Consider the following 18,320-nt stretch of genomic DNA (forward strand, 5'->3'; position numbering starts at 1 on the left):
CTCTGAAAATCAACCGGAATAGCAAAATCTTACAACTAGTTAGCAAAATATCAGGCAAGGAACGGACAAGCATGTAAAATGTAGGAAACAAGCAAAATCACAAGAAACCTCAGAGTAGGATGAGTCAACAGTGTGACAGTCTAACAGTGAACTGAGGTCTGAGCGGAGCATAAGAAGCTGGAGCCTGATTGGAGAAGGAAGCAAGTGGTTGCAGCAACACAAGTGACAGGAATGAGTGGATCGAGTGGGAACAAAATCAGGAGATGGGAGGGAAAACTGGAACTGGGACCATGACAATTAATTAACCTGCTGTTATGGTGACAACCCACAGATACATGTAATGCTTTTCAACATTTACACATTCCCTTGACAAAATAGGAAATGTATTTATTCACATCAGATAATTAATGTGTCGGCTTATCCTTCTATCATTGTAGCATAGATGCTAATTTCAGGTCAGTGCTGATATTTTGGTCAGTAGCCTTTTTTTGTAGTAAGTAGAAATATCTGAATATTTTCCATCATCCCCACATTAAAGCCCATTTTGAAATGCTTATGTGCAGTATTCTCTGCAGTATTTTTATCAGAATATTTATTTGCATGTCTGAAGACAAGTAAGATAGAAAGATACTCACTACCATAAGTAATACTAATGTAGTATTATGTTAGTAGCATTATGGTTTGTTTGCTTTTTTAATTTTATATACTGATTTAATCCCCAAAGGGAAATTAGTGGCACACTCTAATTATTTGAATCATGCATACACTGTACATGTGTGTACAGGCCCTGAACACATGAACACACGCACACGCCTGTACTCGTGCAGAGGAAGGTAGAGTGGCGGACAACTTCTTCGTGGTGCGCCCAAATGAGCAACTTGTAAGGGGGACGGCGCCTTGCTCAAGGGTGCTTCAGCAGTGTTGTGGAGGTGAGCTGACACCTCCCACTGTCAGCTCACACTTCTGGTGTTTTTGGGTGGGAGCAGGAATCTTGGAACATTGGGCGAACCTGCTCTACCGCCCTTTCTACCACTGAGCCGCTGCCACCCCGTTAGTAGTATTACTTATGGTAGTGAGTCAAATTCCTACCAGAAACAGTCTACCAGTATTTAGTGCAAGTAGAAAAACAAAAACGACAGGCACAAATATGAAGAAATTGTTACGACCTGCTCGCTGGCAGTGAATCAACTTCCGTTCCATTTAAAGGCCAGTGAGTAAGCCCTTTCAAAGGCAAATCTATAATTCATCAGCCATGTCCTTGAACCTGCCATGGCCCCTGGTCCCTTACCCTGGTCTCATAAACTTCAGTCTGAGAACGGCGGATGGTTCAGCGGTCTGAAAAGGGCACAGGCGTCCACTTGCCTCTAAATGAGAACCTTGACTCCTTCTACATTTCCAATAGCTGCCCTCTACCAATATATCATGGGAAAAACATTCTTTTATGTCCTAATACTACCCAAGAAGTTCTCAGACCCCAATCTTTTTTAATCAGCGTGCTCTTTGTATTTCTGAGCTACCCTGGTATTTTGAATTACCACCATCTCAGGGATTATTAAGTCTACTTTTCTCTGTTTTCCCCATTCTTCTCACTGCTCACTCTCTCACACCATTTTCCCCTCCCACTTTATAATCACCAAATGAGCTATCGATCGCTGTCGTGTAACTGTTAAAAGCTTAAGCATGTAAAACAGCTCAATGCACTGTAGCAATTTTATGTACAGCATCTTCATGGCTAAAACTGACTGATTTAATGCTCATTGTGTTTCAGGACAGTGGGATGAGCAGTCTCTACAAGCTACAGGTAAAGACTTAGAATAACTAACTGGTGATAATATTGTGATCCATTTACTGTATGATGCAACACCTCAATCCTATTGATGAGAGTGTATGTGTGTGGTGACAGTGTGTTGTCCTTTTAGAGTGGTGGAGCTATTTTGGGACCTCCTGGAGCTCCTGGCGCACCAGTAAGCATAATCTCTGTAACACCTTAAGTAAATCTTTGTATGTGCTAAAAGGAGAAATACGACTACATGGGCATGTTGATGTGGTATGAGGCATAAATAAATCTCAGCAGCCCTGTAGTGTTAGCTCAACTCCAACATAGTCAATCAGGTTTGAGGTCACAGGTCACAGGTGAAGGTCAGGAGGCTTCATGACTCTAAAACAAGTGTCTCTGACCTGCACATAGTACTGTTGATATCTAAAATGGAGTTAGAGGTTCTGTAGGTCTGTTTGATGATGCCAAGCTGGAGTGACCCGATTAGCTTATCAGCTTCCGCCTCTCCCGCTTATCAGACAGTTTGCAATCTGGTCCAGGTCTAAGAGACATTCTCTCACAGGCCTCACAGGAATCCATCCACCACAACAAACACTACAGGGAGGGTCATAAAAATATACAATATCCCCTTTGCACAATGCACATGAACCAAAACTAAATCTGGAGAGTGTTCCTCCCTGAACTGTGGCCATCAGGGCCCATCAACTTCTCTGGAGCAATCAATGTGACACCATCGTTATTGGTGTTAGAGGACAGAGGGTCTACAACTCATCAAATATTCCACTGTTTTAGTGTGGATAAAAGTTGAAATCCTTTCCTGAAAATTTAACATTCACATCTACACTGTAAAATATGTGTGATAACCAGAATGTGTTATACCATCATTTTCAGTCTTGCTTGAAAGCAGAGAAGTGCATATAAAAGAATGTGAGGATGATTTACAGACAGAAGTTGTGCAAAAAGAGAAGCAATAATGAACACTATTAATTTTATTGACAATAATATCTAGTAGCCATGTCATCATAGACCATATGTATGATTTGTATGGCAGTGGTTGTCATATTCATAGTGTATTCTCTCTCTCTCTCTCTCTCTTTAAGGGTCCCAAAGGAGATGAAGGTCCCTCCGTGAGTTGAGGCTTTACATTCTGGAACATATTTTAATGAAATATTTGTCTATTTTCTCTGCTGCCCCAAAAATAGAGAAGTCATAGTTGCCAGTTGCTTTCTGCTATTGCCTCTGTGGGTCTGTATTACATGAGTCAATACACCTTCAAGCATGAGCACTTAACTCTCAGCAGAACTCCAAAATACACCAAAAGGAATGATCATGTCTCCTGCAGACTGTTATACTATATTGTCTCATGTACCATATTGTCTTGCCTCTGGCTACATGAACTGTCTCTGCACTTCAAATGCCCCCTCCCCTCCACATACTGATGCCTGAAGACATTCCACACAGACATGGAAACAAGTCCATGCTTCTGCCATCAACTTGAATTCTTTATTCTCGTGGGGCCAATTGCATTTTTTATTGTTCTGTTGCACAGTGATTTTTCACCATGATGTTAATTTGACATTTTAATAAATTGTGTGAACGGCTCCAGTGCTGCAGTGGAATTGCCCCAATCTGTCTCGCAGCTGATCCTCTGGCTGGCCCTCTCTCCTCTTAGACGCACTTGCTTATTCATGACAATCTACATGTGTGACAATTACCTGCACAATCTGTCTATGTCAGCACCGGTCGCCCTGCATTCTGTGTAATGACATTTCTCTATGTGGCTTTGGCAAGATGAGGTAGATAGAGGCCATCACTTGCTAACACTGAGAATGGGGTCTCTATTTTTAGTCCAGAAAGCAAGTCTGTTTGCGCTTGTCAATTTGGACTCTTTTTCTATCCCATCCGTTGTCTACAAGGTATGACAGCATATGTCATAGATGATATAATATAATACACTTGGGTTGAAGTGTTGGCCTCAAAGGATTATCTTCATTTTGACACATGAAGGCTTTACTAATACCTGACGGTGAATATGAAGAGACAATTTAATTAACTTGTCCCCATGTCGTTCAGATCTGTCCGTGGTTATGTGTGATGTTTCCTGACAGCTTCATAATGATGCCTTTTAACTTCTGGTAGCTTATCACAAAATTGTCCTACTGAGGGATATGAGGTTAAAAATCTGATCGTTCTTAAAAGGGTTAAGCAACAAGCAACAACTGTAAGTCTGCATCAACTGACTTTTTTTGTCTTAAAAGAGCAAGTGGTGTTTTTTTTCTCTCACAGGGGGAACCAGGGGCTATGGGATTACCCGGGCTTGAAGGCCTGCCTGGTGCCAAGGTAAACAGTTGTATCGACCCAGAGATGCATTTCATCTGCTGATCTAACCTGATTATGAAGTGCTTTCTCTCTGTTTCCCTTTCATTACAACATATTTGAAGAGTTTGTTTCTCAAATGCAATATCCAAAATAATAAATAAATAATTATGCTGGCCAATTTGAAAGCAAAACGCATGCTCCCTGTGATGCTGATGTAATGTATCATAAGGATTTTTTCCTTACATTGTACGTAACAACACCACAGCAAAGTATTTCTGTAATAAATAGCCTGGAACAAAAACAGTCACACTCTCTAATAGTTCTTTGAACCACCTTTAACTTAGATTAGAGCACATAGCCAACATGGTTTCAATTTAATAAAAATGTCACAACATTTACTTCCATCCAGAGTTGCATATGTATTAATTTTTCATCTAGAATCTTGTACTGACGATGGGAGACTCAGGCCACTCTGTCAAGTCTCCTGCAGCACATCCCAAAGGCACTTAATGGGGTTGAGGTCTGGACCCTGTGGTAGCCAGACCATGTCTCATACCCCCTGAACCATTCTTTCACAATGTGATGAATCATGGCATTGTCATCTTGGAATTTGCCCAAAGGGAAGAAAAAAAGTCCATTGATGGAAAATCTCGGACCTTTAATTATTCAGGTTATCAGCTGACCTAATTTTTTTAGGACACATTATATTGCTGAACCTAGACCTGATGGAATGAAGCAACCCCAGAACATAACACTATCCCCACAAGCTAGTATGGCAGGCAGTAGGAATGATGGGTGCATCACTTCAGCTGCCTCTTGAAGAGAATAAATCAGTAGTCTTCAGAACACATAACCTTTTTCCATTGTTCCAGAATCCAATCGTTATGCTCGCAAGCAAATTGAAGCCATTTCTTCCGATAAGCCTCACTCATAAGTGCATTTCTTTAGGCTAAACAGCTGTTAAGTCTCAATCCCTCAAGTTCCCTTCACATTGTGCATGTGGTAATGCACTTACTTACACTGCGCTTCCCTTTGTTCTTAGTTTTATCCAGGTGTTGACCATTTTTTGGCAAAGCAGTGTAGCTAAATGTGTTATAAACTCCTTCGGCTGCACACGTTTTCTGTGATGCAAATACATCTAGCCCTGCATGCAACTTTTCTCAATGCGCGGCATCAATTTCTGCATGCAGACATTGTTGAGATGTGTAACATCTCAATCTCTGCAACCCCAACAATATTTTGTCCTGAAGAAGAGGGCTGCTGCTGAAACATAAATATAAGTTCCTAAATAAATTGTTCATCCATATTCTCTATTTGTCTATTTCTCTATTTTTCCAGTAAATAACCAGGAAGCATTTGTTATACCAAAGTTTAGACTTACGTATGATCTCAATATTTACTTGACATGATAATGATTAATGTGTATTCTTCATGTAATGCATGTCACCTATCTGTCATCTCACTGCTATATTTCCTTCAGGGTGATATTGGTTTGACTGGTCCTCCTGGAATACCAGCTCCTCCAGTAAGTGAGATTTTTCCATTGTTTTGTTTATTTTATTATTTTTGTCGATTAATTCAACCTGACTCATATTCTTTCTTGATCAATCATCTGTGTTGTTTAAGTCTGCTGCTGGCAACAAGTCGATGATGTTATAGGAGTCCACAGAAAAGCAGCAATTAAAACAGAAGTCCCATATCACAACAATACTTTCACTAAGAACTAGTAGTTTGCTCCCCGGATTAACTGTGCAGCTATAGTGGACTAATTTCTTTGGTTATGATGCAAAAGGTGCTGCAGATGTGACACTATGGAGAACCTGTCAAGCACCGTCTATTCTTTTCATGTGTTTTTGATTGACAGGGGAAGCCCGGCACTCGTGGAGAGCCAGGGATCCCAGGAGAGCCAGTAAGATGCAGCCTTCGACTGTCTTTGAACTGTCAATCCACTTGTCACTCCTTTGTCACCGCTGAATGACACATCGACTGTCTCTGTTGTCTGACAGGGTGAGCGGGGGCCTCTCGGAGAGACAGGATTCCCAGGACCTGAGGGGCCCCAAGGTGTTGCTGTAAGGATGCTACATGAATTTTCTTGCTCCTCCCATTCTAACCTGTTACATGATACCAAAGCACCTTCTTGTAATGTCCAGTGTGGATAGGGGGAATGAATGCTGAATGTTCTTTTACATCAGCAGGTTTTTTTATGGTTGTTTTACAATTATATTGAAAAAACGTAGAACATGATTCAAGGACAACATGGACAACACATGTATGCTTGCAATCACCTGATCTTGTAGATGATTACATTCATCTGTGTAATTGCTATCAGAGAGGGTTTCTGTAATTTTCGCTGTAAGCGCACAATGAAACAATGTTCGCAGGGCAATGAGAATCATTATCCCTTGGTTGAGATATCTCATTAACTGTGGGGATTATGAGCAGTGCAACAGTGCTGATCCAATCGAAGGTGGAAGCTAATACAAAATGTCTTTGTTTATTTTCTTTGAGCAGGGGAGACCTGGAAAAGATGGGACCCCTGGAATCAAGGTTAGTTGTATGAGCATTTTGCAAATCCACTTAAAGAAGGTACTTTACATCAGCCAAGCTACAGAAAGATGGCACAGCAGATTTTTATCCCTCTTCCTCAAGTTACAGCATCCCATGTCTATTTGCATATTTGAGATGGTAATGATAAAAAGTAAATGGAATCCAGCAGATTTAAGGCTTTGTTGACTTACAGTCTTTTTTTACTGAAATTATACAGTTAATGCTTTCAGGCAATGATAAAATGCGTAAGAAGAGAGGGCAGTAGACAGTTAGATTAAATATTAATTTTCCTGCCTGATGAACCTGGCTATAATTTAACTGCAGCAAAATCTGTTTTTAGGTTCCTAATCAAATATATATCTAGTTAGAAATTATGCAAAATGAGCTCACAGCATGCAGAACGCATATGCTATGAATATCCATTATAAACAAATGATACTAATACCAAATTGGTTTTGATCTTGTATTTACATGATTCTTGTCAGCCCACACCTTAATGACAGCCCCAGCAGTTTATCGCCTTTTTTTATTATTATTATTATTAGTTAATAATCTTACACAAAAATCTCAGCAAAGCGTGGATTTTTATACACTTTAATTCTCATGTTTTTCTGCTAGTAGCATCTGACTTTCCAGTGGGGCAACAGTGCCATCTAGCAGGTGGTTTTACCCCTCGGCCCAGATTGCTTGCACACTGCTTTAAGGTTTAATGTAATGCTCATGGAAGCACATTTCACTGGGCAAGATGATAGATTTAAGCCTCCCATCATGCATTGGGGAATATAGAGTCCTGCAGATTAAAGCAGGCAGGGGAAAACAGCCTCACAAAGAGATGCACATTTTAAAACCACATCATGCCAGATTGTCTATTGCATAGCTCCTGTAATCCAGCAGGAAATTGATACAAAGCAGCTCCCTGAGGTATCGGTGTAAGCACAGTAAAGCGAAGCAATGACGAGTGACAGGGAGGGATTGCAAGACATGAGATGATGTGACATGAAGTCGTAGACAGGTATTTTCTCTCTCGGCTCCTCTATACAGTCGAGACAACTGGAAGGAAAGCATCTGAGATGAAAACAGGAGTGATTCGGAAATGCCATGACATTGCAGAAGGTGAATTTCTATATGGGGAAATGTTATACAAGCAATACGCCTGAGCTGAGTAAAAACCAATCAATGCATGGTCATCTGGAAAGTGTGTATTTCTTAAAGTCAGATAATTCAGTGAAATGTTGCGGATTTTTTTATTTAGGCAAGACAAAAGAATGTTAAATAGCAAAAGTATATAATATACAGTACCAGTACTGGTAACACCATGATATTTCAAAATAAAACACTGATATTATTGTATAAGGAATGGTTGTTAATATCCATGCAAATAATTCAGCATAAATTTTAGGGTTTTAGGTTTTTGCTATTCGGTCTTATCTGCTTGCTTCTTCACTTGTTCCTCTTAATGTTTTTGTACATTCATGATCTCAGACTCTCATCCTCCCTGTACTCCTATTCAATGTGTAAAAACAATTCCCTACGAGGATCATTAAAGTATATGACATTTACATTTACATTTACAAAAGAGTGAAAATGGACCGTAAAAGATGATAAAGGTGGATGACTAACATAATTATTATCTATAACCATGGTCAATAAGCTGTAACTTATTTTGTCTGTAACAATATTATATTAAAAACCTGATAGAATCACAATCCTACGTCTTTAATACATATGGATTAGAATAATGACATATTGTGTATGGCCCTGGATGTTACTGAACATCAGTAAAACTGGTTCTGCAGTACTAAAATGGTTTGAATATGCATTGCAAGCATATTCTACAATCTAATATGAATTAATAGTAGATGAAAAGCTTTAAGGGTCATCATAATTTCTTTTTCCAATTATAGAACTTGTTTTTACTCTACTTCTTTATGGCAGCAAAGCTTAAAATAATTTTTGTCTTATTTTTTTCTAATAAGGGATCTACAGGTAGACCAGGGGACAGGGGATCCAAAGGAGAGCGTGTAAGTAGCATCATTTTTCTTTTATGACAAGAAGCGTTTTTTTTATGATAGACTAAAATGCACAAAAATGTTTTGATGAATAACAATGAAAGTCTTCACAAATGTGACTAATCCCCACAAGCGCATAAGCTCCAGATAAAGGCCTTTTACTCTCGCTGCAGTTTTCTTTTGTATTTCCGAGGGAAAATTAAGGAGCTCTGTCACACTTGGGCTGTAATGTATTGCAAATAGATGATGCAAAATGGGGCTTTTAGCAGTATAGTTGGCAACAGAACCTCTTGACAGGTGACTGAATTGTCTTATTAGCAGAAACAGATGAGTGCACAGCATGTTAACAAAGACATTTTGGTATTAGTCACTGAAAATACTGTCATCTAAGTAATCATAAGCAGGAAACACAGTTTTTATCGTCGCACTTTAAATCTCCGATCTAAACGGATCTGTCCTGCATCATGTGGAGCGAAGAGAGACATGTCCCTGCTTTTTCACTGCAGGGAGATCCAGGAATTCCCGGTGGGAGAGGTGTTCAAGGCGAGAGGGGTCGCACAGGAGACTCTGGCCCTATTGGACCCATTGGACCAATTGGGCCAAAGGGCAATCCTGGTCCTCCAGGCCAGCTGGGGAGTACACACCTCATGGTAAGAACAGTATACGTACGTAACCCGGAGTGAAAAAAGACCATCCTCCCTGATGATTAAAACCTTAATCATCCAACTTCCTTCCTGAGCTTTTATAACTAGTTCAGTTCTCATTCCCCGTGTGGAAAACTTGCATCTGCATGAAACATCAAACAAGACTGTGCAAAGGAAGGTTGCTGTTTTCTCTCAGCTCGACGCTTCCCACTCCTCTTTTCAGTGCTGCAGAAGGTCGGAGAGGAAGAGATACAGAGACAGAGAGAAAAAGACAGAAATATGTGGGCGTGCCTAAAGCTCTGCTTAGTGGTGAAAACTCCTCAGTGTGTCACACACTGAATGCAGTCAACGGTTATATAACATTAACAGAAGAAATGAAAAGTGTTTTAAATGCAACAATTCAAGGTCCAAGGGTACTGTTGTCTGACACCAGTAGAGAATCATTCAGCTTTTGGAAACAAGCACCAAAATCCGCACACATTCTTGTGTGAAATTGGTCTTTTGGTAAAACCTGTTAGTTACTGTAAAGATGGCTATCATTTTTCAAGATGTCTGCCACTGAGTATAAAGAACGATGCATTTCAAATAATATAGCAGATAAGATCTTGGTGTCAAATCGTACATACTTTGACTATATGGAATCTGAATTTGAAACCATGTACCAACTCAGCAGCTTCCTTGTACCACATGTCAGTCCCAGAATCCTAATATTGTAAAAAAAAAAAATAGAGGTTAATCTTAGGTCTGACTCCGATAAAGTGCATAGTACTGTATATCATTTTGGGGGTCTAAGGACTTTCACGAATGGGATGGTGGGGAGAGATGAGCAGCTCCCTATTCACAAAATATTTCACATCGATCAACCGTTCCTAATTAAACTTCTAGTACCTGGCTTCTAGTGCCAGCAGAGGTGTGAATCTGCTGGCCCCATCTGCTCCTGGCAGGTGGGGCTCGATAGCCATGGGAATCTGCCCGGAAAAGAAAACCTCTGACTTTAAATTTACAACTCGTTTAGTTTCCAGGAACCTTTTGGTAGAATAGAACCAATGTTTTCCTTGCTTTTTGTAAGAGGTGGGTTGGACGTTAGCAGCCTCATCCCATAAAATATCACTTCACTACAGAAATGTAAACAGGAGAATCACCTATCATTTACTCAGACCTGTAAGCTATCAGGCCGACAATCAGGCTGGTGAAAGAGTACCCAGTGCTGACACCTTGAAACAAATGTGAAGTAAATAGGGAACCCCTGGGGGCAGCTGGTGAGACTAGCCCGGTACTTGTATGGCTGTATATTGTAGAGGTTTAGTATGTGTTGCATCCTCATGTACATGGCTTCCAAACTGGATGTGACATGATGCAGTGGGGGATGTTACATTAAAAGACTTGCAATTGAATGTACGGAGTAGTTGCTCAACAGAGCAGATGTCAATACACAATCAGAGAAGACTGGTGGTAAAGCTTCTGTGAAACTCAGCATGGGGTTCAGTCTCAGTTGAATAATTATAATCATGATTGGTGGTGTCCGCATCTGGCTAGAACCATTGCAGAGAGCTGCCAGCAGCTGACCGAGTGAGGATGCAAGTTGGAAGGCAGCGGCAGTTGCAAATTCTATTGCTTTTGGCTGACCTGCACGACACTGTGCAGCTGCAGATGCAAGGATTAGAAGCATCGCAGTTTACCCAACCAGACAGCAAGACAATAAGCAATAAATAGGATGGATGGATGGATGAATGATCTATCGATCGTACAAAGAAGCTGGTGAGTAGGTAGATCGTTCCAAAATTGTACATAGTCAAAATTGTAAATAGGACAACTCTTTGCAATTTAATCACAAAATCTGTTATCTCTGTACATTCAGTGGTGGCTGTCTTGAAAAATGGTCACCAATCTGAATTTTTAGTAGTGAATGGATTTTATCAAAATAGCAATTCCCAAGAATTACTTGTGCCCATTTTGGTGCTTTTTTCCAGAAATGAATGATTATTACAGTTGTCTGCTTCACAACAGGACCGGTCTTTGTTAGAAAGCTTATGTACACTTTTCTATTAACTCCCTTATTATATGGCCAGTTAATGCATACATTCGGAAGTATGCTGAGTGACAATGTTATTCTTTGTCGTAAAAATATATCATTATTCCCCTGTTGGGCACACTTTGACTGGCACATATGTTTTACTGTAATGCCAAATCATTTCATTAAACAGTTAGGAAAGAGAGAAAAATGTGAATTTGAGTGCTAATATCTCGTCCCTCCACTTGATTTCATCACAGATGGTTTCAGCAAACTGTGTGCTGAGACACATGTCGGGTATCCATTTGATTTTCATGCTGTGATAACTGCTGCCAATTCACTATAAATGAAAGATGACTTAGTGATGTCCCTTTTTGTTCAAACTGTTCCAGTATAGTTTCTGTTCGTCTTCTCTAAACACACAGACTGATCCAGACTTCATTGAAGAGCTCAGAATGTTCATCAGAAACGAAGTTCTGAGGGTCTTTGAGGGTACAAATCATTACAAATTTATTTCACATGTTTGCTTGCCATCTTTAGTCTCTTTTGGTTTTTTCCCTTTTATAAACATGAACTTTTTTGCCCTTTAGAGAAGATATCGAGCCCTGCCAGGTTGGAGAAGACGCCCGCAGGCATCTTAGCGTCACAATTCCAAGGGCCTCCAGGATCTCCTGGCAAGGACGGATTACCAGGTCCGCCAGGAGAGCCCGGACCTCCTGGTCCTCAAGGTAGGAACACACGTTGCCAGACTACGCTGCTGGACGTTAAAAAAGCATGTCTTTTAAAATATGACTTAGAAATAAAGCCCATAACCTTAGATTGCTCAAAGCTCCTGGTGAAACTTTATCAACCCCTTTAGTGCATGGTGTAATTGCAATTTATTTATGCAGCCACGCCATATGTTTACGCCTCATTGTTGTTTAAAGAGAACAAAAAGTCCAACCACCACATGCTATCCCACATATCTATATTAGAAAGATGCAGCTGAGTGAAGTAGAACAGCCGTCAGTTAAATATGTTTGTCTCTCTTTTAAGAGTAGGGATGAAACAAACAGATTGGATGCACTGTGGTGGGGGCACCAATCTAGGATGTGTTTTGCAGGGATTCATGGGTATTTTTCTCTTGCTTAGACCCATATATCAATGCAGACTGAGGGGCGGGAAGCAGAGGAAAGGCCAGCAGTGTGGTGCACAGCGTCTCTCTGGGAAATATGAAGACAAACTGAAGAATTGGCTGTGAATAACAGAAAGTATTATCAATGTGGACAGGAAAGAGCCCCAGTATTGATACCTCACTCCAGGAGAGAAAGAGCGAAAGGAGCATAGTGAGGAAAGAGGGTGGATGCTCTTTGTCACACTGATAGAGCCTCCTGACTGCTCATATAACACTAATGGTTGGCTGGTCAGGCTTTTCACCTCCAACTCAGTTAGATTTGTATCGCGTTTGCAGCAGAACTAGAGTATTTTAACATTTGAAGGGGAGGAGTGCATTACGCGTTGCTGCAACCCTGCATTGGGCTTTCTTTTTGAGCTTTGTATCTACCTCACATTAAGACCATTTAACCCACTGCTATATAATAAAATGCTGCTTCCATTCTTGAATAATGGAATTAGTTATAAGCCGCTATTTGCCTATAAATATTGCTGTGTTAAGATTTTGGTCTACTTTTTCTATTTCTTAGCTTCGAATGTGAGTGTTTTATAGGTTTAGTCCTGATGAGGGTTTACAATAAATGCTGATTTAAACAAAGAGGAAAGTTATTTCCCCCAGTGAATCAAGAATTCGGCAACTTCTCAATGTTTTCTTTGTTGACTCGTGACTCCACGCTGCTGGGGAAAGTGTTTTGGGTAATATTTCCTCATTATTTCCTGTCATCCTCTGCTGGAGACTGTGCCGCTATGGAATATCCAATCTGACTTTTTCACCAATGTGTCAAAATGAATTGTTTATGGAGAAAAATAATCCCCTCTGTTGTTGTTTTTTTTTCTTCTCTCACTGTTTGATTTCATATGGGTGAAAGTCTCAAGCTGTTCGAGACACATGTTGAAGAGCATCATTTCTTTCTTTTTTTGTTTTTTCCCTCCTTTGTCAGAGTAATTACGTGTTCATTTCTCATTCTGTTCGTCTTTCACTTTGAGATGGCAGTAAAAATACTTACTGATATAAGTTGTCTTTTCATGTCTAAGTGCATATTTAATATATTCAACTTTTTTTTGTTTTACCATTTCTTTATAATTTTGTATCTCAGTGCATTCTTTATATTTATTAGTGCTGACTTCAACGATGTATTTTCTTATATCTGGCTGTAAACTCTGTCTTAGAGCTGCTTCGTTTTGTGCTGTAGAACATGAAAATATTAAATATTAGGTATTGTGTACAGCTGTGTGCAACAGATGCAAGCCAACAGTCCTGTCAATCATGAAAAACCCCTCTGTAGTTATGTTATTCTTTTTCTTAAAGAATTTTATCCATTAATGGCCTCAGGACATTTTTTCCACAAATACCGATGCATTGTGGTATTTTCCATTTATCAGAGAGCTCTAATCCAGTATGCCAACCAAGTTTATTGCCCTCTGTGCTATTCAGTATATTTGTGCTCAAGGTACAGTTCTCTTTTCTCCACATAAAGTCTCTTCCCTGAACGAATGCCCCAGGCTCTGTGAGTGTTGAAAGAAGTCTCATTATTGTAGCAATGTGATGCTAGCCTCTCTCTGTTTAAGACTCATTTTCGGAGCATTCATAAGCCTTTTTTCTGAGATTTTCTCTGACGTGTAAGCATTGAAGCGTTTCCCCTTTGGGCCAGGTGTTGCAGGGCTTGATACTCCTGTCAATGTTTTTGATACACCCCATGCAATCCCTGGTCCCAAGAATCCATTACTATTGGTGCCTCATGGGGAAATATTTTCACTTTGCCTTGAATCGTACTTGGCATGTGGCTGTTTGGGACTGTAAACTCCTGTTGGCTCTGCATGGAGTGAGAAAGCCTCATGCATGTTGGGACAATCAACAGGCCTGCTGGCCTGACTTAGATTACCATAATGCAAATGTTTATGGTTTTTTTATTCTTCAGCCTTTATTTTGATAAACCAGCGTGCTCTTGTGTTCATCACTGCTTGTTTTTGCATTTTGCTTTTTTCACATCTTAGAAGTAGTCAATCACCAGTCACCATCATAGAAAAGACAGGACCTAATTTCACCAGACGAGTATGTAGTTTTCCTTTTGTAGACTAAACTGAAATAAGCAGGGTTTTTTTTTTTACATTGGTTTCTCTTAGATGTCTCTAAGATTTCTAAGCAGACATGTTTTTATGTATGTTTTCTTGGAACATTTTAGTTCTCTGAATTCCTTCAGTGACCCTCATTTATGATCTGAAAGAAGCCCCTTTGCGTTTTTTTGAAACTATTAAAGACAAGTTCACACATTCTCCTTCTTCAAACACTAACAAGCAGATCACTTGTGTCATCTTTTTATTTAACAGGATGTGAGTACGTACCTTAAATAATAAACAGTTTGGGATTGACAGGCGATCCAAAGAAGCCTGCCTTAACTTCACTACCAAAGATATAGGTGCAGACCTGATGTATTTCACTGTAGTTGTGTTTCTACTGCCACGTTGTTCATCTATGGACAGATATACAAGTTACAAAAATCAATCCTTGATATGGCATCTGTACTAATCCAACTAACATTATTACAAGTTCTACCACACAGTTGTTTGTCATCTTTGCAGTATTTGTACTCAGTCAAAGCTTTCTGTCTGCCTTTAGGATACAGGGGTCAGAAAGGAGAACGAGGTCAGCTCGGTCTGGGGTTACCAGGAGATCCAGGTCACATGGGGCCACCAGGTCAGAAACAAGGATGCACACAATAAAGCTGTTTAATCAATACTACTATATTTAGAATGGAACATATGACTGTGTGTGAAGAGAAAAGGATCACGGACACTGCATATCAACTCTAAAGAGCACTTTAACCTCTTTAATTGTTTTGGTTTATAGGCAGGGTCGCTGGATTTCAAATCCACTCTCTTGACTTTTTAACCAGCATCAATTCCAGATAGAGCAGTCAAGCAGAAAAGTGAGAAATATAAAGTTTATAAAGTGTGTTTCCTGCCCTACATAACACTGCAGATCAAGGCAGTAGCAATTTTCAGATGGGTGTTGCAGAACAGCATCAAAACAGATTGTGTTCTCTTTGACCCCTATGTTGCACCCAGACTGGACCAGCCCAAGGCGATCACAGTGTGTAATGCCATGATATCAAGAATCATGGAGTACAATGCAACAGAGAGCAAAAAAACCGATATATTTTCCATTAGTGATTATCTTCTGTCCTTGTTCTTCAAGTAGTGGACTTCCTGTTGCTCCCATATAGTTAAAATCCCCAGGGGTAGTAACACACTTGATCATATGGCTACAACATGGACGCCTGTTTCAGTGCTGCTACTGCTTCCTGGGGCATCACAGAGTTGGAACAAACTAACACTCCATTAAAACGTCATCGTGTTCACACAGCTAAAAACCAAAAGCAAAATTAAACAATGACTAAAACCATACGTCCACACCAGTTCATTTTTCCCAGGAGCCAAAAGAATGACTCTAAATACTTGAAAAAGAGCTTTCTTAAAAACTGTAAAATGTCATTTCTGTCACAGTGGTAATCAAATGTCCAGGCAAGCAGTCCAAAAGTAATAAGTTGGAACATAGTTCCAAAAATGAGCAGGGACAAAACAACACAAAATCAGGAACAGTGAAGTGACGCCAATATGAATCATAAAGTATTATTGTACATTCATCAGGTGGAGACGATGCTGTGGATTCTCATGTCACTGTCAATGCTCCATCAAATTTTTATATGTATATTTATATGTGTGTGTGGCTGTGTGTCTGCATTTGCAGTCTGCATTTTAATTACCACATAACTACTCAGTAATAACAGAGCAGTCAAACACGCTTCAAAAAGCAAGTACTTCTTGCTTTAAGGTCAGCCAATTTTTCCACGTTTTTCTCACATTATGTCAAGATTGCATTGACAGCTCTGCTTCCTCGCATCTACTATTTACTCGCTTGTCTTCCTGATGCCAGGAGACTGTAGTGCCTATGATTATGTTATGAAATAGTATCACAGAGTGTTGTTAGATAAGCACCACTAAAGACATTTTCTTTTCTAAAGCCACATCCATGATGTAAATGGAACCATAACAGAGGACAGGGTACTGCAGTGATACTTTAAAGTACAAAATCTCAGGTTTTTGTTTTTTTACTGAGCTCATGTGTCAAGATATCCTCTTGTACTCTGTTCCTGTGAGTTAAATAATAAGTATCCATGTCCCAGTGGAGCATTGAAAAGTGGAATTACTTCCCTGACTTCCAGCGTGTGACAGTAGTTTGTCACCGAACCTAAAGGCACTCATCCAGAAAACATCTATGTAGAGGGATAACACGGGTGTCGAATCCCACTTTAAATTCTCCTTACTAGAGATTTTCAAATTCCTGACAAGAGGATATAGTAGTAAATAATTGGAAATAGTCAAATCAAATAAAACAGTATGTTGAAATAGCCATTAACTGGATCAGTGATGGTGTTACTTTGAACAATATTCTGCATTTAATTTACAAGAAAACACTAATTATTTTGAAGTCAATTAATTTTCTCCTAGCTCAACAACTCAAAAAATTAATTTTCTCTTTATGGAGATATTGCAGTCATTTATTTGATGATAAAATCAGTATAACAGTGTGTTTTAAAGATAACGATACCTTTGGAAGTGAAAGAAGTTCAGTGTTGGTTCTCGTTACTACAGGAAAGTCTCAGTAAATGGAAACTGCTCATAATTCAGAGTCATTTATCTGAGTGTCCATGTGATGCACTCACATATTTTTACCCTGACAGACTTTGATAGTAATTACTCCTGACACTGCTATTGCTAAGTCCTCCCCACCTGTAGGGCATCAGTGCACCTTTGCTCTGGTATTGACAGTACCAAGCATCACTGTATGGTGGCAAGTTTGTGTGTGAGCAGTTAAGCAGGAGATGGATGTGGTAGTGATGAAAAGGGCAAATTGTGTTTTTACTGGGAGGAAAAGGACAAGGCAGTAACCATGATACCCTCTGGATGTAAAGGAGGCAGGGCTCCCTTGAGCTGTGACTGCTCTGACTCCTCTGGTTTGACTGCAGTGGAGTTTTGTTATTATAATTGGTGTTTAGAGAGACATTGGATTTTAAATCCTATCACTGGTTCTTGTTTGTTTGCTTTATGGATGGGAAATGAACGACACAGAAGCAACGAGAACAAGCTGTTGCTAAGTAACATGATGTCTCATCTGATGGTACATGATTTACGAGTGGAAATTGTTCTTTTTAAGACTAGGATATCCAGATATCCAGCTCAAAAAACATTACGGTTTGTTGGTGTCAAAGTGAAACATCCATCTATCCATATATAAGTAAATAAAACTAATCATCATTACAACTAGCATCATAGATGGATGGATGGATGGATGGATGGATGGATGGACGGACGGACGGACGGACGGACGGACGGACGGACGGACGGACAGACAGACAAACAGACTAATCGATCTGTCGGTAGGTAGAGAGATGACAAAGTACAGCATTGCAGGAATTAATATACTAAGTAATATTCTCTAACTCTCCTTTAAGGTCGTCCTGGGATCGGTTCTCAGGGCCTCCCTGGCTCTCCTGGGCCTCGTGGCCCACCTGGGACCTGTGACCCCAGAGACTGTATCCTTCACTCCTTTTGAGCTCAGCAGAGTCCAACTCCAGGTTGATTACTGAGCAGAAGAAGGGACATCCTTACAGTATCTGACTCACTACTAACCTCCTTTGTTCCTTCATTGTAACTTTTCGGTGTAGTCAGAACGTTTTTGTTTTCTGTTTCATTTAGAATTCAACAGAACACCTTGTTTTGTTTTGTTTTCTTTTGTTTTTTGCAGTTCTGTACTTTTAAGTTGTTTCTTGTTTTCACATCCCCTGCTGTGATGTAATGCA

At 39.9% G+C, this 18,320-nt stretch overlaps 1 protein-coding gene across 2 annotated transcripts in view; it reads left to right on the forward strand.

Annotated features, from left to right (window-relative positions):
- Positions 1-18,151, forward strand: part of col19a1 (collagen type XIX alpha 1 chain) — a 97,251-nt gene extending 79,100 nt beyond the window's left edge. Inside the window, exons 40-53 of one of the 2 annotated variants that reach the window (XM_068327644.1) lie at positions 1,769-1,801; positions 1,920-1,964; positions 2,878-2,904; positions 4,064-4,117; positions 5,577-5,621; positions 5,961-6,005; positions 6,103-6,165; positions 6,608-6,643; positions 8,620-8,664; positions 9,159-9,302; positions 11,733-11,799; positions 11,898-12,035; positions 15,077-15,154; positions 17,973-18,151. In XM_068327644.1, the coding sequence (XP_068183745.1) occupies positions 1,769-1,801; positions 1,920-1,964; positions 2,878-2,904; positions 4,064-4,117; positions 5,577-5,621; positions 5,961-6,005; positions 6,103-6,165; positions 6,608-6,643; positions 8,620-8,664; positions 9,159-9,302; positions 11,733-11,799; positions 11,898-12,035; positions 15,077-15,154; positions 17,973-18,073 (921 nt within the window). In that variant the 3' untranslated portion in view covers positions 18,074-18,151. Of the gene's footprint in view, positions 1-1,768; positions 1,802-1,919; positions 1,965-2,877; positions 2,905-4,063; positions 4,118-5,576; positions 5,622-5,960; positions 6,006-6,102; positions 6,166-6,607; positions 6,644-8,619; positions 8,665-9,158; positions 9,303-11,732; positions 11,800-11,897; positions 12,036-12,438; positions 13,404-15,076; positions 15,155-17,972 lie in introns of those variants that run through there. The other variant, XM_068327645.1, reaches the window with a different exon arrangement.
- The last annotated feature ends 169 nt before the right edge of the window (positions 18,152-18,320 follow it).

The sequence above is a fragment of the Antennarius striatus genome, chromosome 11, assembly GCF_040054535.1.
Source record: "Antennarius striatus isolate MH-2024 chromosome 11, ASM4005453v1, whole genome shotgun sequence".
Taxonomy (NCBI): domain Eukaryota; kingdom Metazoa; phylum Chordata; class Actinopteri; order Lophiiformes; family Antennariidae; genus Antennarius; species Antennarius striatus.